The sequence below is a fragment of the Protobothrops mucrosquamatus genome, unplaced genomic scaffold (assembly GCF_001527695.2).
Source record: "Protobothrops mucrosquamatus isolate PMUCROS unplaced genomic scaffold, P.Mucros_1.0 scaffold_103, whole genome shotgun sequence".
Lineage (NCBI taxonomy): Eukaryota > Metazoa > Chordata > Lepidosauria > Squamata > Viperidae > Protobothrops > Protobothrops mucrosquamatus.
Window position 1 is genome coordinate 46,298 of NW_015386179.1, and position 22,931 is coordinate 69,228.

At 44.7% G+C, this 22,931-nt stretch overlaps 3 protein-coding genes across 3 annotated transcripts; all 3 read right to left on the reverse strand.

The window, feature by feature from the left end:
* Positions 1–2,903: 2,903 nt before the first annotated feature.
* Positions 2,904–3,251, reverse strand: KCNE5 (potassium voltage-gated channel subfamily E regulatory subunit 5). Its single transcript, XM_015815649.1, has one exon. It carries the CDS (start codon positions 3,249–3,251, stop codon positions 2,904–2,906), a length of 348 nt encoding a protein of 115 aa, XP_015671135.1.
* A 5,427-nt stretch (positions 3,252–8,678) lies between these two features.
* LOC107287182 (long-chain-fatty-acid--CoA ligase 4-like) lies at positions 8,679–16,924 on the reverse strand. The gene is made up of 4 exons (XM_015815660.1): positions 16,856–16,924; positions 14,951–15,045; positions 13,974–14,131; positions 8,679–8,994 (listed from the first exon to the last, which is right to left on the reverse strand). The coding sequence occupies exons 1-4, from the start codon at positions 16,922–16,924 to the stop codon at positions 8,837–8,839; spliced, it is 480 nt and encodes a 159-aa protein (XP_015671146.1). The 3' UTR covers positions 8,679–8,836.
* Positions 16,925–17,232: 308 nt separating this feature from the next.
* Positions 17,233–22,212, reverse strand: LOC107287209 (long-chain-fatty-acid--CoA ligase 4-like; the record flags this gene model as incomplete). The annotated part of the gene is made up of 2 exons (XM_015815695.2): positions 17,233–17,548; positions 22,055–22,212. Coding segments are annotated over 2 exons (316 nt in total), but the record flags the coding sequence as incomplete, so codon positions are not given.
* Between the last annotated feature and the right edge of the window lie 719 nt (positions 22,213–22,931).

The following is a 22,931-nucleotide window of genomic DNA, read 5'->3' on the forward strand; positions in this document are numbered from 1 at the left end:
CAGCATCTCCAAAAACAGAAATGGGCAGGGGGTCTAGGCAGGGTAACTCGCTGTGGCCAACTCACCATGGGACAAGATTTGTACTAATATTGAAGGAATGGTGGAATAGAATAATTAAAGGATGCAAAGGAAGGGACAAAGTGTAATGTGAATGACAAAAAATAATGTTTTAATTATTTTAAATGATTAAATTGAATTGTTGGATTGTCCTGCAGCGAGCTGTCCCATTCTGACAGACAGGACCCCTTTCAGACTATGAATGATTGAGGACAGAATGGTGTAGGGCAGGGGTAGGCAACCTCGGCTCTTTTATGACACATGGACTTCAACTCCCAGAATTCCTGAGTCAGCATAGCTGACTCATAAAAGAGCCGAGGTTACCTACCCCTGGTGTAGGGTTTCCTGCCTGAGCAGGGGGTTGGACTCGATGACCTCCAAGGTCCTTCCAACTTTTTTATTATTATTATTATTATTATTATTATTATTATTATTATTATTATTATTATTATTATTATTATTATTATTATTATTATTATTATTATTATTATTAGATGTGAAAGCCCATTCATTGTGTCCTTTTTCCCCCCTCTCTCTGGATTTTATTTTCCACTAAGGCAGACATAATATTAAGGACAAAACAGTGAAAGTCTACTTGCAATTCAATTGGTGTCAAACTTCAAGTGAATTTGGCTCTATCTGATTATCTGAAATGCTGATATGTTGGGCGGGGTCCCTTTATGTGTAAGGCTAATCAATGCATCAAAACAATTCTGCAAAATGGATTGGAAATACTTTAGGGCAGGGGTCCCTAACTCCCAGTCTGTGGACCAGTACCGGGCCATAGCATGCCAGCAACCGGTCCGCGCAAACAAGCAAAGCCCCATCTGTGGGATACAGGCAGCACACAAAACCATGCCCCCTCCGGTCCACGGAAAAACCTCTCTCCACGGAACCGGTCCCTGGTGCCCCAAAGGTTGGGGACCTCTGCTTTAGGGCACTGTTTCTCAATCTCATGCTGGCTAGAGAATTCTGGGAGTTTCAAGTCCACACATCTTAAATGGTGCCTGTTGGGGAATTCTGGGTCTTGCATGCTGTCTGGGAGACTTGTAGGAGCTAAAGTCCACATTTCTTAAAGCATGCTGATTGGGGAATTCTGGGAGTTGAAGTCCACACATTTTAAAGCATGCTGGGTGGGGAATTCTGGGAGTTGAAGTCCACACATGTCAATGTTGTTGAGGTTGAAAAACACTGTCCTAGGGGTTTTAAAAGTTTCAGCCCTTGCTTAAAATGCACGCCTGCACACCCAGCATCTCATAATATGGACACTAAATGAATCTCTTAAATAGCCAATTCCAAAACAGAAGATCCAGAGGTGAAAAGACCCCCTTCCTCCATGGGACATAACTTTGAAACCTGGCAGTGAAGCAATTGGCATAGGGCAAAAGGCTTTTTCTGAACCTCCCATCACTTTAAGTTGTGCAGAAAAAAGGACTAGGAGCCAGCAATATCTTTATGTCAATTCCCCTTCCCCTCTGTACTTCCCCAATGCCCTAGACCAGGGGTAGGCAACCTTGGCTCTTTTATGACTCGTGGACTTCAACTCCCAGAATTCCTGAGCCAGCATGGCTCAGCTTGGAAACCTCTCCCTTTCCCCTCAGCATGGCTGGCTCAGGAATTCTGGGAGTTGAAGTCCACGAGTCATAAAAGAGCCAAGGTTGCCTACCCCTGCCCTAGACGTATCTGCTGGGAATTGTAGTCCTTGTGCCCCAGATAGCCACCACCCAGGTTGGGGAATATGGGTTTGAAGCACAAGTAAGGCACTGCCAACTACACAAAATACTAAAGGTTTGGCTTTGGATCAGCCCTACTGTTCAAACACATCCTTCTATCTTCTCATACCTATATTTGTCCTCCCGTGCCTACATTTTTCTTTTAAAAAACTTTTTTTTTAAGAGAAACCAACTAAATCCAGCAGGAGAATCTTGGATGAGGCTTGAGGCCGCTCTTAAGCCATACTTGACAGTCCTGCTTTAGTCTTTATCTTGAGCTCTTGAGGATGTCCTTTGGGAGCAATCGGATGCTTGAGTTTCCTGAAGTCCAGCATCACAGTGCAGTCTCCAAAACTGGTCCACTCTTGCCTTAGACAGATGTTGACCTGCATTCTGCGCCAGAGACACACACTGGCCTCTCGGTTGGCGATTGTGAAAGCAGACAAACAACGGCACCCTTTGGAAACATCCTTTGCATTTTCAGGTCAGTCTCTGGACGCAGCGGCGGCCTCTTCCCACCTCCTTTGACAAAAATCCAGCCCTGGCAGCTGGCCAGGTGGGACGAAGAAGCGCCAGCCATTGCACCGGGCACTGATTTCCAGGCTGGCATTTTCTCCAAAGTTCATCGCAGAATACATTTTGGCAGCCGAGCCGCCTGGAAAACCCAAACCAGACGGAGGAGCAGGGGGAGCTGGCTGGGGAACTCACCTATTTTGCAGAGCCTGTGAGCCGGGCGAAGCAACCAGGTGGGGTTGGAAGCAGTCCAAAATCTAGGAGGCTTTTTCCCAAGGCATCCAGGATTTGGGGGATGGTTAGGCTGAAGCGGGAGCGAAAGAGCGAAATTCAACCCAACCCGCTCGTCTCCCTTACACACAGTCACTTGAATGCTGCTTCTCCATTAAGGACCGTTGCAATTCATGGGGGGGGGGGGAAAGAGGGGGGGCTTCGGAAGCCAGTGCCCTGCCTTCCCCAGCCCGAAGAGGGGTCCCGTTGAATCCTGAAGCCCCCCCCACCTCCCCGTGAGTCGGGGGTCTTACCCGTGGAGTCCCAGGAAGGCTTGCCCTGTTCCGTGGGGGGGGGGGTTTGAGAAGGGGGGGCGTCTGGCCTCGCCGCCTCCCCCCCCCAGCCCCTCTCTCACAGAGGCTCGCTCTCTCCGCTGCTGCTGCGCTCGCCCGGGCTGGCGGGGACCCCCTTGCCCGCCGCCCAGTCGCTCTCGATGTAGAGGTGGTAGGGGTCGTGCTTGGACTCCAGCTTGCGCGAGCGCGTGTAAGCCAGGATCAGGCCGCCGGCCAGGCAGCCGTAGAAGATCATGATCAGCAGGATGTACAGGTAGGCGTCGTCCTCGCCCGGCGGGGGCGCGGCGGGCCTGGAAGAAGCGCTGGGGCCGGGACCCCCGACGCCGCCGCGCAGCTCCTGCCACAGCCGGCCCAGGAGGCGCTGCAGCCGCCGGCTCTCGCTGCAGTTGGCCCCCGGCTCTTGCATGGCTCCGTTGCGCGCCCGGGGCTCCCTCCCGGCCTCCCTCTAGCCTGGCGGGCGCCGGGCAGAGAGACAAAGGCTGCAGCTGCAGCTGCTGCGCTTGCCGGCTTTGCAAGGGGCCGGGGGAGTCTCCCCCCCCTCCGCCTTTCCCCGGGTTAGGAGGAGGAGTGGGGGGGGGGGGGTCGAGCCAGGCTTTCTCCGCCTCCCGGAGGCGCCTTTGTTCCTTAATGGGAAATCCTGAAACCTGAGCTGGTTTGGGAGGCAGCCTGCCCCCCCCAGCCCCCAGGAATTGGAAGGAAAGCTGGGGGGACCCGCTTGAATGTTCAGGAGCGGAAGGGAGCCATCTGGGCTGGGCTTGTCCTGGGAAGAGGGGGGGGGTCTCGGTGGGAGCAGCTGCCGGCCTCGTCCCGCAAGCCGCTGGGACCCTGGTGGAGCCTTTTCAGGGAGGGCACGGCCTTTCGCTTCGCCTGGCCGATCTAAAGAAACCAACCAGGGTGGGTCGTGGCTGAACTGGATTGAGGAACTGTGCAGAAACTCCAGATCTGATCATCATCTTCTTCTTCTTCTTCTTCTTCTTCTTCTTCTTCTTCTTCTCCTTCTCCTCCTCCTCCTCCTCCTCCTCTTCTTCTTCTTCTTCTTCTTCTTCTTCTTCTTCTTCTTCTTCTNCTCCTCCTCCTCCTCCTCCTCCTCCTCCTCCTCCTCCTCCTCCTCTTCTTCTTCTTCTTCTTCTTCTTCTTCTTCTTCTTCTTCTTCTTCTTCTTCTTCTTCTTCTTCTTCTTCTTCTTCTTCTTCTTCTTCTTCTTCTTCTTCTTCTTCTTCTTCTTCTTCTTCTTCTTCTTCTTCTCCTCCTCCTCCTCCTCCTCCTCCTCCTCCTCCACCTCCACCACCTCCTCCTCCTCTTCCTCTTCTTCTTCTTCTTCTTCTTCCTCCTCCTTCTTCTTCTGCCATATCCGTTATCGGACGTTGGCGATCATGTTGGTGATCTTGTTTTTATCAGCAGCTGCACGAAAAAGTGCTGCTGAGTTTTGTCCAAACCAGTCCCTGAGATTTGGAAGCCACGATGTTCTTCTGCCTGGACCTCGTTTGCCTTCCATCTTTCCCTGGAGGATTAAATGGAGTATGCCGTGTTTTTCTGGCTGTCACATCCCATGTCCGAAATATTCTAACTTTCGTTTTTTAATTGTTTTGATGATTTCCCTTGGCTTTCCCAGGCGACTGATCACCACCTCATTTCTGATCTTGTCAACCCAGTTTCTACGTAGCAGCCGCCTGTCAATCCACATTTCAAATGCTTCTAGTCTCTTCAGGTGGCCTTCTGTCAGAGACCGACTCTCTACTCCATAGAGCAGGATAAAAAAAAATATAGCATCTGACAATCATGTGTCCAAAGTAGGATAATTTGAACCTGGTCATTTGGGCCTCAAGTCTGGGTTGATTTGTTTGACGGTCCACTTCTTTGTTCTCTTTGTCTATTCCCACGCATGATTAGGCCATGAAGACTCCACCTTCTGAAAGTGCCTGGGGTGTCTTTAAAATCAACACAAGTTCTCCACTGGGGAGAATATTTGGACTGTTGGTTTTGGGTCTTAGTTCTTCCCTGTTACAAGATTAGGAGAAGGCTTGAAACATTCTTCCCCAGCCACCTAAGATTTCTTTATGAAGATGCTGATCTTGTATTTAACTGGTAGCTGCCATTTTTATTTTGGGCTTTTATTTTATTTTTGTAAGCTGCCCAGAGTTCTTTGGATTGGAATGGCAAATATGATAAAGGATGGTGTTGGAAAGTAAGGCTTAATTGATTCTTCAGTACCATGTTTTTATCAGCTTCTTATAACTCTTCAAGTGGAGTTCCTGAATTTGGCATTCTTGCCTTTATTTCTCAGGACCTGACGTGGCAATTTACTAAGATCTTGTTCTTAGAATTTTAATTTAGTGGCAGTTATGGGTTTTATGCAGGCCAAAGTTGCATAGTGCAGGGGTCCCCAACCCCAGTCTGTGGACCAGTACCAGGCCACGGCATGCCAGCAACCGGTCCGCACAAACAAGCAAAGCCCCATCTGTGGGATGCAGGCAGCACACAAAACCATGCCCACTCCAGTCTGTGGAAAAATCTTTCTCCACTGAACTGATCCCTGGTGCCCAAAAGGTTGGGGACCTCTGGCATAGTGTGTCCACTTCACCCTTTTTTAAGATAGTAAATGCTATTAAACGTAGTAAGGATTGCTCTTCATATTTATCCGTTTTATTGATAGCCATCAAACTTGCGTTGGGGCTGTTTCATGTACTGCATATCTTGTCATGGTTAAGATGGGGACCTACAGACCAGCTCTGGCCCAGGGATATTGAGAGCTGTAGGTCTAATATAACCAGAGAGCGATAAAAGTTGGAGACGGCAACCTGGAGTTGAGAAACAACGCAGGAAGAGCCGCCAAACTTTTGGATGACATTACTCTTCAGCAGAAAATAGAGGCTTTCGTTTTACAGATGTAAATGTGTAGTATCCCCATATTTTCTTTGGGAAACCTTTTTTTTTTTCTGGATATGTCGGTGGGTAGAAGGGAGCTGGAATTTTTAGAGCACATGATCAAAGAAAAACAGGTCAGCTTGATCTGCTCTCCATCAATCAGTTCAGAGTTGTTCCACTCAAAACAAATAACCCAGAATGACCAAACAAGGCTCAAGCTGCAAACATCTTGGAATCTGTTTCTTGTAAAGGAACCACATTATTTCTTGAGCCAAATCAGGATACACAATTGTGAGTTTTTATTTTGTCCGGTTTCCAAAACAGCAACCGAGCCTGAAGCGGTTTCCACACTGGGTGATGAAGATGGATGATGGTTTGAGGCCACAATCGGCTCAGCAGGCTTCTGGGTATTTTTCAACTCCGGATGCCTTAGGTGCAGACAGGATTGCGTTATTAGCTGTACATTTTAGAGATGAGACCTTGTTTACAGCAAAAATAAGAGACGTGAACCAAGGACATGTTGACAAAAGTTGAAGGCAAGCAGGAAATCTTACTTTATAGATGCTTCAGGCATAGTTCTTTGGGAGGAGTGAGGCCTCTGAAACATTAAATACTCTCACTTCCACCTTTATTTTTATTCCAAAATTGCGCTGCTGGAAACTCAATGCTGCCATTTCCCACAGAACAATTACAGAGAGCTTTAAAAGCCCTTGGGTTATTTTTCTTCTTTGGTGAATCAAAAGGTATGAGCCGTCCGTTAGACAGCTCCAGAAAGTAAGTTCTGTGCATATGGGCAGATTAAACTTTCGTTAAGTTTTCAATCAAAATATCTTTCTACATCAGAGTTTCACCCCCATCTGAATGAGCTTGTTTGGCAGGGGGGAAAAACTCCTAGAGCATTTGTTGTTTCTGTAAATTAAGGGTTTGTGTTTGTGCTCTTAAGAGGCGTTTTTCTGGGCCCATGACTATATTTACTTGCTGTTTAACCAAACTGTTTTGAATGTTTCTATTTTCAGTCAATAGGAGGGGATAAGCATGCCCAGAAGCTATGTGAAAAATATTCCCCACGGCTTAAAAACGGGTCCACACGCACAGCGGATTCTGATCAGGCAGTTAAGAATAACCAGGATTTAATAATCGGTTGTTGCTCTAGAAACTGGCTCACCGGCACGTATACCTGGCAAAATGAAAAATTTCCCCAACTTGCGCTTTAAAATCGTCGTGTATTGGACATCGTATACAAAACTCCTTCATTCTCCAAACAATATCCAATTATTTTTCTTTCTTTTTTTTTAACCATAATATACACATTAAAGTATAACGAATAAAAGAAAATCTATTTTATAAATACTTTGGAGCCACCAAAAGGTTAACACAATGCAACCGAGAGCCACAATCTGTACAAAAATGGAAGCCACATACAGAAACGGATCAAAAGTGCACAGGAGGACAGCATCCCATCGTTGCCACGTTCTTCTCGGGTTTTTTGTTTCAAGTGTGAACTACTAGTAGGAATAGAGAAGCCCAGTGCACAAAAGACAAACTGTGGAATAATGCACACACCAATGCAGAGGAGACTGCTGCTCCCTCCCACCCTCTGTACATCGAGAATTTCCAGTTTTTAAATAAAAAATAGCAGACAAAAAGTTTCCCCTTTGCGAGCACTTTAAAACACAAAAGTTCCCGAGGCCACGTCCATTACTCGCATAGAAGAGAAATTCGTTTTAAGATGTTGTTTTATGTGATATAGTCAAAACATAAATTAAAATGCCCTTTCAAAATAAAACAACAACAACCAACAATAACCAAATATTTTATCTGTGGTGTGGGTGTGCTTAGAGGAAGCGGCGCATATATTCCAAAAAGCACGACACACTCTGCAAAAGCAGATGGGACGCAGACTAGCCACAGGACTTGTTTTGTTCCACCGATGTATATATATTTTTTAAAGGTAGTGAGTGCAAATAGATAAATGATGGCAAAAAAGGCCGGCTTAATCGTTGACAGTAATGCCGGCATTCTTCGTACAAGCCAAACTGATGCTAGACCTGGCCAAAGTCTTGTCTCCTTCCAAAAGACGGCTTGAAATGTTTTGATTGGAATGTCTTAATTTACTTCTGCTCAGCTGTGAGGATAATTTCTTTCTTTCTTTTTCTTTTTTTTTAGGCACTCTAAATGTTTAATACTACCAGCCATCTCTCTTTCCTCTTTCCTTGTGGAACACAACAAATTGAGAGAGAAAAAAGATAAATAAATATGAAGAGAATCCGTCCGGGCTCATCAAGTGGCAGTGAAAGCGGGGTTTTTTTCCCTTCTTCTTTTTAATGCAGCAGCAAATGTGACTTTTACAAGTACCAGGGATATCCTCTTGAGCAGTGGAAACTACGGCCAACGGCGCCTTTTTGTGGAATGAGCAATAAAATAAAAATAAAAATCAGAAAATGCAGGAATAATTTCATGGCAGAGACGGGCGGGACGGTGCCGCTGAGCACTGAACTGCGGAAAAGGAAGGAACAACTTGGCACGTGGTGCAAGAACCCCATCGGGCGTCATTTGTGGCGTTGGAATGTCAGTTTTACGGCTGGGTGAGAGTACCGTTTTCACAAGAGAAATCTCGCCTCCTCTTTCTGTGCCACCGACAGTCGCCTTCAAACGAGCCATTTCGCAAAGGACCTGAGAGCGCCATTTCCGGAGCAGCGTTCCGGAGAGGCTCGGTTCTGCCCCACCGTTAACAACACCTCTTCCGTGTTGCCTTCTCAACCAGCTAGTTTTCATCCGTTTCGAATACATCACCCCGGACTCAGCCCAGGTGATCTAACTGCTTCCGAATCGGAGAAGAAGCCGGAATAGAAAGATAGAAATATTGGTTTATCCAGGGAAGGGAGTTCCATACGAACACGGCCATTTTGGAACTGGAAATGTTCTAATGAAACCCTGGCAGTGGGTCAGTCTTTTTTGACAGCATCTTGGAAAACTGCAAGGCAGAAAGCCGGCGCAGCCGTTCCTTCTGGGTAACCGGGAATAAATGGTCAACTGTTGTAGGAAACGCCGCTTCCGTTTGGAAATACAACCGCTCAGCTCCAGAAGAAACGACGCACGCTTTCTGACGCAGGGAGCTTGGGAGGTCTTATTTCCCTCCGTACATCCGCTCGATGTCAGTGAGGTAATGGTTCTTCAGCTCCTTCCTTTTCAGTTTGAAAGCATCGGTGACTAGGCCTGTCTCGGGAGTCCAGGGCTCCGGACTCAGACGCACTTTGATGGGCACTTCAAATCTTTCCAGCTTCACTGAAAAAAGCAACGGGAGGGTGAGGAGTGGAGGAGAAGAAAACAGAGATCAGAATTGGCAGATGGACACAACCTACAAACGTCATTCGTTTATACGTGAATGCAGCAAGCCTGGGGTTTTTTTTTCCTGTTCAAAAAGGGTTTTTTTAGCCACAAAGAAGAGGGGGGGGGGTGTCAACCTATTCTCCAAAGCACCTGAAGGCAGGACAAGAAGCAATGAAGGGAAACTAATCAAGGAGAGAAGCGATCTTGAACCACGGGAGAAATTTTCAAACGGTGAGATCAACGAACCAACGGAACAACCTGCCTCCAGAAGTTGTGAATGCTCCAACACTGGAGGTTTTTAAGAAGAGTTTGGACAACCAATTGTTCTGAGCAGGGGGGCTGGACTAGAAGACCTCCAAGGTCCCTTCCAACTCTGTTCTTCTAGTCTAATTTGACAGGATCAGTTCTGCAGGACTCCTACTGGCTAGAGACCATCCAGATCTTCCTTGAAAAGGCCAACTTAAAACCTCCAGAATTCAGAACGCCATGATTACTTTTCATTGCCAGATGGGCAGGGAGAGTGAGCCACTGAGACCTACACTCTGAAGAGCTTAGATCTTTTTTTAATAAACTTTTATAATCAATTTTTTTATTACGTGTTTTTATTCAGCATTAGGCTATAGTCAATGTATTTTTATTGTCAGGTCAGTATGATTCAGTTTTTCTAAAACTAGCTAATTTTTTTATACTGTAAAACTAAGCAGACCTTGGTCATCCATTGATTACATCTTAATGGTAATATATTGCTATGTCTTCTTGTGTTGGTTCTGTTTAGTTTTGTTTTATCTGAATGTTTAATTTGTGTCAGCCTTCGGCTGTAATAATAATAATAATAAATTGAATGGAACTCTGAAGAGTCTCGCTTAGAGACTCCCCAACTTACAACCATTTGTTTAGTGCAGGGGTAGGCAACCTTGGCTCTTTTATGACTCGGGGACTTCAACTCCCAGAATTCCTGAGCCAGCATGGCTCAGCTTGGAAATCTCTCCCTTTTTCCTCAGCACGGCTGGCTCAGGAATTCTGGGAGTTGAAGTCCACGAGTCATAAAAGAGCCAAGGTTGCCTACCTCTGGTTTAGTGTCTGCTCGAAGTTATGATGGTGACTTATGACTTTGGTCCTCACACTTCCGAACATCACGGTATCCCTGTGGTCCCATGATCGCCATTCAGGCATTTGGCTACCATCATACCCTTACGACAGCTGCAATATCCCGAGGTCACGTGATCACCGTTTGCAAGCAAAGCCAATGGGGAAGGCAGTAGGGAAGGTCTCATCCGCGCGATATCTTGCTTCGTGTTCACAGAAAAAAGGTCCTAAAATTGGGTGGGGGTCATGCGATGCCTCACCTAACAACTGCACTACTCAATGACAAAAAAATGGTCCCTACTGTAGTTGTAAGGTGAGGAGTACCTGCATTTCTAGGCACGCTTCCTCCACTACTGCAGCCTACTGGACGTCTTCTAGCCAGAAAACATTTCAAATAAAGATATAAGGCAGGGGTCCTCAAACTTGGCCACTTTAAGACTTGTGGACTTCAAACAAGTCATGGGCGGGCAGGCGGGCTGGCTGGGGAATTCTGGGAGTTGAAGTCCACAAGTCTTAAAGTGGCCAGGTTTGAGGACCCCTGATAGAAGGCTATTTGTATGCCTGGCAGAGATGTTACACCAAAGCAACATGCAGGCTCCGGATCAAGTGAGCGCTGATGACGTCACCTAGTTTGGGTAATGAAAGGTCTGCAGGAAAACAGCCCAGCTTGGAGAGCACGGAGGACCACCTCACACTTCATAGCTAAATACAGGCAGTCCTTGACTTACAGCCACGATGGAGCCCAACATTTCTGTTGCTAAGTGAGACAGTTGTCAAATGAATTGGGCCCCGTTTTTACGATCTTTCTTGCCACAGTTGTTAAGGGGATCACTCGGTGTTTGTTAAGTTGGCAACACGCTTGTTAGTGTGAATCTGGCTTCCTCACTGACTTTGCTTGTCGGAAGGGGATCCTGTGATCTTGGGACCCTGCAACCGTCATAAATGTGAGTCAGTTGCCCAGCCTCTGAATTTTGATCACGTGACCCTGGGGAGGCTGCAACAATTGTGTGAAAAACAGGCATAAATCACTTTTTCCCAATGATGTCGTCACCTTGAACAGTTGCTCATTGAGGACTACCTGCATGTTAATAAAAGACCCTGTGCTCTCAAGTCTTTTCCCAAGAGGACTCTTCCCGATGGCCAGCAGATGGCAGGACAAGAACAAATGTAGCTTCACAAGACCATTTCCTATCCGGAAAACACTTCCCTGAATCTGCTCTGGGTTGCCTGCCTTTGAGTCCTCAATACATGGCAAATATTTCCTTAATACTTGGGGGGGGGGGGGGGCTTAAATAGGTCAGAATCTTTTTTTGCGTTATTGAAAAAAAATCTGACGTTTTCTGATAGTCTCATCTCCTTTCCGTTCAGAGTTCCAGGCTTTATATGGAGGTCACGTATGAAGAAGCTCAGCTAGCTTACTGGATGAAGCTAAGGTACATAGCTTAATAATAATAATAAAGTTGGAAGAGACTTTGGAGGTCATCGAGTCCAACCCCCTGCTCAGGCAGGAAACCCTATACCATTTCGGACAAATGGCTGTCCGGTCTCTTCTTAAAAACCTCCAGTGTTGGAGCATTCACAGCTTCTGGAGGCAGGTTGTTCCACTGGTTAATTGTTCTAACTTCTCCTTAGTTCTAGGTTGCTTCTCTCCTTGATTAGTTTCCATCCATTGTTTCTTGTCCTGCCTTCAGGTGCTTTGGAGAATAGCTTGACTCCCTCTTCTTTGTGGCAGCCCCATAGATATTGGAACACTGCTATCATGTCAGGCCCAGATGCTACAGCAGTGTTTCCCAAACTTGACTACTCCTAAGATGTGGGGGGACACTTCAGCTCCCTAGATTCCCAGCCAGCTTGGCAATTCTGAGGTTGAGAAACGTCGTGCTATGGCCTACCGTCCCATACAAAGCAGGCTGGGCCATGCGCAGTTAATCTTTTCAAAGACCATCACAAGAGGGCCTATCCTGCTTTCTAAGGGAAATGGAACGATGGAGCGACAGGGGACCGATGTGGTATGTAAGAACCAAGATCCTGTTTTTTTCTCCCTCTTCATTTGGGGATCAGGAGAAGACTTGCTTTGGTCGTAAAATTATACTGAAACTGTTTTAGGGCTTCTCGTTGAGTTTTTATGGGTCTCCTACTTCAAAGCAACAAGGCTCTACCCCGTCAATTTTAGCAACAGCAGTAGTGGCAAAAGGAGAGGCGGTTGGAAATTGCACAGGGGAGTCATAGCTTTATCTCTCTTACAAATTACAAGTAGCAAGAAGCACAGCCTGATTGTCCCCCTTGAAAGAGTAATTAGATACATGTTTGGAATTAGAATTGTTAGTCATTTGTCAGGCCACACATGCAAAGTATGAACTAACTACTTCATTATGTTCTGCCTATAATACAGGAATCTCCCCAGTCTAGCAGCCTTTTCTTGGAGACAATTAGATAAGACTGCAAGGAATTCAGGGAGGGTTGGTTTTACTGTTGCCGAAGAGAAGGACGAGGGGGGACATGATGGCAGTGTTCCAATATCTCAGGGGCTGCCATAAAGAAGAGGGGGTCAAGCTATTTTCCAAGGTGCCTGAAGGCAGGACAGGAAGCAATGGATGGAAACTAATCAAGGAGAGAAGCAACCTGGAACTAAGAAAAAATTTCCTGGCAGTTATAACAATTAACCAGTGGAACAACCTGCCTCCAGGAGCGGTGAATGCCCCAACACTGGAAGTTTTTAAGAAGAGACCGGACAGCCATTTGTCTGAAATGGTATAGGGTTTCCTACCTGAGCAGGGGGTTGGACTAGATGACCTCCAAGGTCCCTTCCAACTTTATTATTACTATTATTATTACTACTACTACTACTACTACTACTATTATTATTATTATTATTATTATTATTATTATTATTATTATTATTATTATTATTATTATTATTATTATTATTATTATTATTCTAGACTAGCTCCAATTGATCCCCCCTCCCTGCCAGGCTTGGCTGCTTCCCAACGTCAATTCCACTTGGTTTGCAATTTTTAAAATCGCTTGCTTTTCCAGACAACATAAGAGTGGAAATACAGCTGTTGTTCACATCCGGCGCTTCTAATCTAACCATACCGTTCTTGGCTCAACACTGTGTACACAAAATGCTTGTGTTGATTAACAAAATGAATCAACATTTTCATGTAGCTTAAAGGAAAGTAAACTGCAGTAGGATGAGACTTGATAGAACAGTCTTGTGCAAGAACAATTTCCGAAACTGAAGTGGGCTAAATAAATATAGACTGATTTCTATGTCTCCATCTTTGGGAAGTAAGAAATTTTGAAAATGGATGAGAAAGTAGTCTGGGCAGTGGAATTATAAAATTTTGAATTTTCTTATTTGGGTGTCCTCAGGGGATAATTGACATGGGTTGTAGTGTTTTGGTACACACTCTGTGATATAGGTACGGGAGGCCTTCATATAAGGTGTACTGACATGATGTCACTGCTCATGGGAACGCAATCTCAGTTTGCTGCAGATATCCATGATTTCATTGAACTTTCCCTATTTTTAAAGGGAAAAGGAATGGAGCAGGACTTTTGGAATGACAGCTATCACCACGTGGTCAAAACCCACCCAGGATGAAACTTTGATCAAGTGCCTTCAGCCACCTTTTTGACAATTATTCTTGCCTTACAGATACTCTTAGGGAGACTGAAAAAGGGGAAAAATGCAGTGAAAGGGAACTGACTTGCAAAAGCTCTTAACAATTTCTGCTATCATTAGTAAGATACTGCATGATACTCGCGCAGAGTATCTGCTGCAGATAAGATTATGAGTTGCAACTACTCTACGGTTCAAAAAAGCATCTTCATTTGCTTACTTTTGTTAGCCATGTCTTTAATCTCTTTCAGAACTTCTGATTCCATGACAGGATTGTTACAGATGTTGTTCCAGCTGTCAGACATACCCCTCTGTTCAGCAAGTGCCGTTAGTTTCTTCTGATTGGGAACCACAAAACTGATAACATAAGACTGGTTGCTAGATTGAAACACAAGAAAACACTATTTAGTTTTTAGTGACATTTGGACTAAGCCAAATGTTTTACCCTGAACATTACTCTAGCCCAACCTTTTTCAACTGGGGTTCTGTGAGAAATTGTGTTTGGGAGAAGAAGAAAAAAATATTTTTTTTGAACTTCACATGCTATGTAATGCTAGTTGTAGAAGTAACTTTTATGCAGAGGTTCCCAGAGACCTGAAAATTATTTCAATTTATTTCCTTCAAAACAAAAAGAGAAATTGAGAAAGGTTGCTCCAACCATGTTCTCACAGTGGCCAACCTACTGCCCCTCCCCCCAAGTCTCCCAGCAGGTGGATTTCAGAAGTTGATCCCCGGGACTTCCATAAAACCAGCCAAGCCGATAGCCAGCACCACATTATGGTTACTCATCAGCTCTGTATGTGTTTGTGGATAGATAGATAGATAGATATAGATAGATAGATAGATAGATAGATAGATAGATAGATAGATAGATAGATAGATAGATAGATAGATAGATAGATAGATAGATAGATAGATAGAGATAGATAGATAGATAGATATAGATAGATAGATAGATAGATAGATGATAGATAGATAGATGATAGATAGATAGATAGATAGATGATAGATAGATAGATAGATGATAGATAGATAGATAGATAGATGATAGATAGATAGATAGATAGATAGATAGATAGGATAGATGGATGGACGGACAGAGACAGACAATAAAAGGTGAGAAGAAACCAAAATAATACTTTTGCACTTGTGCAGTGTGTGAATATTTAAGCCTAGAAGGATTGCAGCCACATGTGCCTCTCTCTGTGACCCTCAAAGGGTTTCTGAATGAAATGCCAAGCATCCTTTACTATGGCTGGATTACTGAGGTGCAGCTCGCAGTTCAGCACCATCTGAAGNAAAGTAAGTTCTGTGCATATGGGCAGATTAAACTTTCGTTAAGTTTTCAATCAAAATATCTTTCTACATCAGAGTTTCACCCCCATCTGAATGAGCTTGTTTGGCAGGGGGGAAAAACTCCTAGAGCATTTGTTGTTTCTGTAAATTAAGGGTTTGTGTTTGTGCTCTTAAGAGGCGTTTTTCTGGGCCCATGACTATACTTGCTGTTTAACCAAACTGTTTTGAATGTTTCTATTTTCAGTCAATAGGAGGGGATAAGCATGCCCAGAAGCTATGTGAAAAATATTCCCCACGGCTTAAAAACGGGTCCACACGCACAGCGGATTCTGATCAGGCAGTTAAGAATAACCAGGATTTAATAATCGGTTGTTGCTCTAGAAACTGGCTCACCGGCACGTATACCTGGCAAAATGAAAAATTTCCCCAACTTGCGCTTTAAAATCGTCGTGTATTGGACATCGTATACAAAACTCCTTCATTCTCCAAACAATATCCAATTATTTTTCTTTCTTTTTTTTTTAACCATAATATACACATTAAAGTATAACGAATAAAAGAAAATCTATTTTATAAATACTTTGGAGCCACCAAAAGGTTAACACAATGCAACCGAGAGCCACAATCTGTACAAAAATGGAAGCCACATACAGAAACGGATCAAAAGTGCACAGGAGAACAGCATCCCATCGTTGCCACGTTCTTCTCGGGTTTTTTGTTTCAAGTGTGAACTACTAGAAGCCCAGTGCACAAAAGACAAACTGTGGAATAATGCACACACCAATGCAGAGGAGACTGCTGCTCCCTCCCACCCTCTGTACATCGAGAATTTCCAGTTTTTAAATAAAAAATAGCAGACAAAAAGTTTCCCCTTTGCGAGCACTTTAAAACACAAAAGTTCCCGAGGCCACGTCCATCACTCGCATAGAAGAGAAATTCGTTTTAAGATGTTGTTTTATGTGATATAGTCAAAACATAAATTAAAATGCCCTTTTAAAATAAAACAACAACAACCAACAATAACCAAATATTTTATCTGTGGTGTGGGTGTGCTTAGAGGAAGCGGCGCATATATTCCAAAAAGCACGACACACTCTGCAAAAGCAGACAGGACGCAGACTAGCCACAGGACTTGTTTTGTTCCACCGATGTATATATTTTTTTTAAAGGTAGTGAGTGCAAATAGATAAATGATGGCAAAAAAGGCCGGCTTAATCGTTGACAGTAATGCCGGCGTTCTTCGTACAAGCCAAACTGATGCTAGACCTGGCCAAAGTCTTGTCTTCTTCCAAAAGACGGCTTGAAATGTTTTGATTGGAATGTCTTAATTTACTTCTGCTCAGCTGTGAGGATAATTTCTTTCTTTTTCTTTTTTTTTAGGCACTCTAAATCTTTAATACTACCAGCCATCTCTTTCCTCTTTCCTTGTGGAACACAACAATTTGAGAGAGAAAAAAGATAAATAAATATGAAGAGAATCCGTCCGGGCTCATCAAGTGGCAGTGAAAGCGGGGTTTTTTTCCCTTCTTCTTTTTAATGCAGCAGCAAATGTGACTTCTACAAGTACCAGGGATATCCTCTTGAGCAGTGGAAACTACGGCCAACGGCGCCTTTTTGTGGAATGAGCAATAAAAAAAAATAAAAATCAGAAAATGCAGGAATAATTTCATGGCAGAGACGGGCGGGACGGTGCCGCTGAGCACTGAACTGCGGAAAAGGAAGGAACAACTTGGCACGTGGTGCAAGAACACCATCGGGCGTCATTTGTGGCGTTGGAAGGTCAGTTTTACGGCTGGGTGAGGGTACCGTTTTCACAAGAGAAATCTCGCCTCCTCTTTCTGTGCCACCAACGACAGTCGCCTTCAAACGAGCCATTTCGCAAAGGACCTGAGAGCGCCATTTCCGGAGCAGCGTTCCGGAGAGGCTCGGTTCTGCCCCACCGTTAACAACACCTCTTCCGTGTTGCCTTCTCAACCAGCTAGTTTTCATCCGTTTCGAAAACATCACCCCGGACTCAGCCCAGGTGATCTAACTGCTTCCGAATCGGAGAAGAAGCCGGAATAGAAAGATAGAAATATTGGTTTATCCAGGGAAGGGAGTTCCATACGAACACGGCCATTTTGGAACTGGAAATGTTCTAATGAAACCCTGGCAGTGGGTCAGTCTTTTTTGACAGCATCTTGGAAAACTGCAAGGCAGAAAGCCGGCGCAGCCGTTCCTTCTGGGTAACCGGGAATAAATGGTCAACTGTTGTAGGAAACGCCGCTTCCGTTTGGAAATACAACCGCTCAGCTCCAGAAGAAACGACGCACGCTTTCTGACGCAGGGAGCTTGGGAGGTCTTATTTCCCTCCATACATCCGCTCGATGTCAGTGAGGTAATGGTTCTTCAGCTCCTTCCTTTTCAGTTTGAAAGCATCGGTGACTAGGCCTGTCTCGGGAGTCCAGGGCTCCGGACTCAGACGCACTTTGATGGGCACTTCAAATCTTTCCAGCTTCACTGAAAAAAGCAACGGGAGGGTGAGGGGTGGAGGAGAAGAAAACAGAGATCAGAATTGACAGATGGACACAACCTACAAACGTCATTCGTTTATACGTGAATGCAGCAAGCCTGGGGTTTTTTTTTCCTGTTCAAAAAGGGTTTTTTTAGCCACAAAGAAGAGGGGGGGGGTGTCAACCTATTCTCCAAAGAACCTGAAGGCAGGACAAGAAGCAATGAAGGGAAACTAATCAAGGAGAGAAGCGATCTTGAACCACGGGAGAAATTTTCAAACGGTGAGATCAACGAACCAACGGAACAACCTGCCTCCAGAAGTTGTGAATGCTCCAACACTGGAGGTTTTTAAGAAGAGTTTGGACAACCAATTGTTCTGAGCAGGGGGGCTGGACTAGAAGAGCTCCAAGGTCCCTTCCAACTCTGTTCTTCTAGTCTAATTTGACAGGAGCAGTTCTGCAGGATTCCTACTGGCTAGAGACCATCCAGATCTCCCTTGAAAAGGCCGACTTAAAACCTCCAGAATCCAGAACTCTATGATTACCTTTCACTGCCAGATGGGCAGGGAGAGTGAGCCACTGAGACCTAAACTCTGAAGAGTCTCGCTTTTCTGCTACAGGGACTCAACTTACAACCATTCGTTTAGTGACTGCTTGAAGTTACGATGGCGACTTATGACTTGGTCCTCACACTTCCAACCATCGCAGCATCCCCATTCAGGCGTTTGGCAACTATCATGCCCTTACGACAGCTGCAACATCCCGAGGCCACGTGATCACCGTTTGCAAGCAAAGCCAATGGGGAAGGCAGTAGGGAAGGTCTCAGCCGAGCGATATCTCGCTTCGTGTTCACAGAAAAAAGGTTCTAAAATTGGGTGGGGGTCATGTGATGCCTCACTTAACGACTGCGCCACTCAATGACAAAAAAAAAAAAGGTCCCTACTGTAGTCGTAAGGTGAGGAGTACCTGCATTTCTAGGCACGCTTCCTCCACTACTGCAGCCTACTGGACGTCTTCCAGCCAGAAAACATTTCAAATAAAGATATAAGGCAGGGGTCCTCAAACTTGGCCACTTTAAGACTTGTGGACTTCAAACAAGTCATGGGCGGGCGGGCTGGCTGGCTGGCTGGGGAATTCTGGGAGTTGAAGTCCACAAGTCTTAAAGTGGCCAAGTTTGAGGACCCCTGATAGAAGGCTATTTGCGTGCCTGGCACAGATGTTACACCAAAGCAACATGCAGGCTCCGGATCAAGTGAGCGCTGATGACGTCACCTAGTTTGGGTAATGAAAGGTCTGCAGGAAAACAGCCCAGCTTGGAAAGCACTGAGGACCCCCTCACACTTCATAGCTAAATACAGGCAGTCCTCGACTTACAGCCACGATGGAGCCCAGCATTTCTGTTGCTAAGTGAGACAGTTGTCAAACGAATTGGGCCCCGTTTTACGATCTTTCTTGCCACAGTTGTTAAGGGGATCACTCGGCGGTTGTTAAGTTGGCAACATGCTTGTTAGTGTGAATCTGGCTTCCTCACTGACTTTGCTTGTCGGAAGGGGATCCCGTGATCCTGGGACCCTGCAACCATCATAAATGTGAGTCAGTTGCCCAGCCTCTGAATTTTGATCACGTGACCCTGGGGAGGCTGCAACGGTTGTGTAAAAAACAGGCATAAATCACTTTTTCCCAATGACGTCGTCACCTTGAACAGTTGCTCATTGAGGACTACCTGCATGTTAATAAGAGACCCTGTGCTCTCAAGTCTTTTCCCAAGAGGACTCTTCCCGATGGCCAGCAGATGGCAGGACAAGAACAAATGTAGCTTCACAAGACCGTTTCCTATCGGAAAACACTTCCCTGAATCTGCTCTGGGTTGCCTGCCTTTGAGTCCTCAATACATGGCAAATATTTCCTTAATACTTGGGGAGGGGGCGAGGGCTTAAATTGGTCAGAATCTTTTTTTTTATATTATTGAAAATAAATCTGACGTTTTCTGATAGTCTCATCTCCTTTCCGTTCACAGTTCCAGGCTTTATACAGAGGTCACGTATGAAGCTCAGCTAGCTTGCTGAATGAAGCTAAGGTACACAGCTTAATAATAATAATAATAAAGTTGGAAGGGACTTTGGAGGTCATCTAGTCCAACCCCCCGCTCAGGCAGGAAATCCTATACCATTTCGGACAAATGGCTGTCCAGCCTCTTCTTAAAGACTTCCAGTGTTGGAGCATTCAGAGCTTCTGGAGGCAGGTTGTTCCACTGGTTAATTGTTCTAACTGTCAGGAAGTTTCTCCTTAGTTCTAGGTTGCTTCTCTCCTTGATCAGTTTCCATCCGTTGCTTCTTGTCCTGCCTTCAGGCGCTTTGGAGAATAGGTTGACTGCCTCTTCTTTGTGGCAGCCCCTGAGATATTGGAACACTGCTATCATGTCAGGCCCAGATGCTACAGCAGTGTTTCCCAAACTTGACTACTCCTAAGATGTGGGGGGACACTACAGCTCCCTAGATTCCCAGCCAGCTTGGCAATTCTGAGGCCGAGAAACGCCGTGCTATGGCCTACCGTCCCATACAAAGCAGGTTGGGCCATGTGCAGTTTAATCTTTTCAAAGGCCATCACAAGAGGGCCTGTCCTGCTTTCTAAGGGAAATGGAACGCTGGAGCGACAGGGGACCGATGTGGTATGTAAGAGCCAAGATCCTGTGCATTGAACCTGTGGTTTTTTTCTCCTCTTCATTTGGGGATCAGGAGAAGACTTGCTTTGTTCTTAAAATTATACTGAAACTGTTTTAGGGCTTCTCGTTGAGTTTTTATGGGTCTCCTACTTCAAAGCAACAAGGCTCTACCCCGTCAATTTTAGCAACAGCAGTAGTGGCAAAAGGAGGCGGTTGGAAATTGCACAGGGGAGTCATAGCTTTATCTCTCTTATAAATTACAAGTAGCAAGAAGCACGGCCTGATTATCCCCCTTGAAAGAGTAATTAGATACATGTTTGGAATTAGAATTGTTAGTCATTTCTCAGGCGACACATGCAAAGTATGAACTAACTACTTCATTATGTTCTGCCTATAATACAGGAATCTCCCCAGTCTAGCAGCCTTTTCTTGGAGACAATTAGATAAGACTGCAAGGAATTCAGGGAGGGTTGGTTTTACTGTTGCCGAAGAGAAGGACGAGGGGGGACATGATGGCAGTGTTCCAATATCTCAGGGGCTGCCCCAAAGAAGAGGGAGTCAAGCTATTCTCCAAGGCGCCTGAGCAACGGATGGAAACTGATCAAGGAGAGAAGCAACCTAGAACTAAGGAGAAACTTCCTGACAGTTAGAACAATTAACCAGTGGAACAACCTGCCTCCAGAAGCGGTGAATGCTCCAACACTGGAAGTTTTTAAGAAGAGACTGGACAGCCATTTGTCCGAAATGGTGTAGGGTTTCCTGCCTGAGCAGGGGGTTGGACTAGATGGCCTCCAAGGTCCCTTCCAACTTTATTATTACTATTATTATTATTACTATTATTATTATTACTATTATTATTATTATTACTATTATTATTATTATTACTATTACTATTATTACTATTATTACTATTATTACTATTATTATTATTATTATTCTAGACTAGCTCCAATTGATTCCCCCCTCCCTGCCAGGCTTGGCTGCTTCCCAACTTCAATTCCACTTGGTTTGCAATTTTTAAAATCGCTCGCTTTTCCAGACAACATAAGAGTGGAATACAGCTGTTGTTCACATCCGGCGCTTCTAATCTAACCATACCGTTCTTGGCTCAACACTGTGTACACAAAATGCTTGTGTTGATTAACAAAATTAATCAACATTTTCATGTGGCTTAAAGGAAAGTAAACTGCAGTAGGATGAGACTTGATAGAACAGTCTTGTGCAAGAACAATTTCCGAAACTGAAGTGGGCTAAATAAATACAGACTGATTTCTATGTCTCCATCTTTGGGAAGCAAGAAATTTTGAAAATGGTCGAGAAAGTAGGCTGGGCAGTGGAATTATAAAATTTTGAATTCTTTTATTTGGGTGTCCTCAGGGGATAATTGACATGGGTTGTAGTGTTTTGGTACACACTCTGTGATATAGGTATGGGAGGCTTTCATATAAGGTGTATTGACATGATGTCACTGCTCATGGGAATGCAATCTCAGTTTGCTGCAGATATCCATGATTCCATTGAACTTTCCCTATTTTTAAAGGGAAAAGGAATGGAGCAGGACTTTTGGAATGACAGTTAACACCACGTGGTCAAAACCCACCCAGGATGAAACTTTGATCAAGTGCCTTCAGCCACCTTTTTGACAATTATTCTTGCCTTACAGATACTCTTAGGGAGACTGAAAAAAGGGGGGGGAAATGCAGTGAAAGGGAACTGGCTTGCAAAAGCTCTTAACCATTTCTGCTATCATTAGTAAGATACTGCATGATACTTGAGCAGAGTATCTGTTGCAGATAAGATTGTGAGTTGCAACTACTCTACCGGTTCAAAAAAGCATCTTCATTTGCTTACTTTTGTTAGCCATGTCTTTAATCTCTTTCAGAACTTCTGATTCCATGACAGGATTGTTACAGATGTTGTTCCAGCTGTCAGACATACCCCTCTGTTCAGCAAGTGCCGTTAGTTTCTTCTGATTGGGAACCACAAAACTGATAACATAAGACTGGTTGCTAGATTGAAACACAAGAAAACACTATTTAGTTTTTAGTGACATTTGGACTAAGCCAAATATTTTACCCTGAACATTACTCTAGCCCAACCTTTTTCAACTGGGGTTCTGTGAGAAATTGTGTTTGGGAGAAGAAGAAAAAAAAATTTTTTTGAACTTCACATGCTATGTAATGCTAGTTGTAGAAGTAACTTTTATGCAGAGGTTCCCAGAGACCTGAAAATTATTTCAATTTATTTCCTTCAAAACAAAAACAGAAACTGAGAAAGGTTGCTCCAACCATGTTCTCACAGTGGCCAACCTACTGCCCCTCCCCCCAAGTCTCCCAGCAGGTGGATTTCAGAAGTTGATCCCCGGGACTTCCATAAAACCAGCCAAGCCGATAGCCAGCACCACATTATGGTTACTCATCAGCTCTGTTATGTGTTTGTGGATGGATAGATAGATAGATAGATAGGTAGGTAGGTAGGTAGGTAGGTAGGTAGGTAGGTAGATAGATAGATAGATAGGATAGACGGACGGAGACAGACAATAAAAGGTGAGAAGAAACCAAAATAATACTTTTGCACTTGTGCAGTGTGTGAATATTTAAGCCTAGAAGGATTGCAGCCACATGTGCCTCTCTCTGTGACCCTCAAAGGGTTTCTGAATGAAATGCCAAGCATCCTTTACTATGGCTGGATTACTGAGGTGCAGCTCGCAGTTCAGCACCATCTGAAG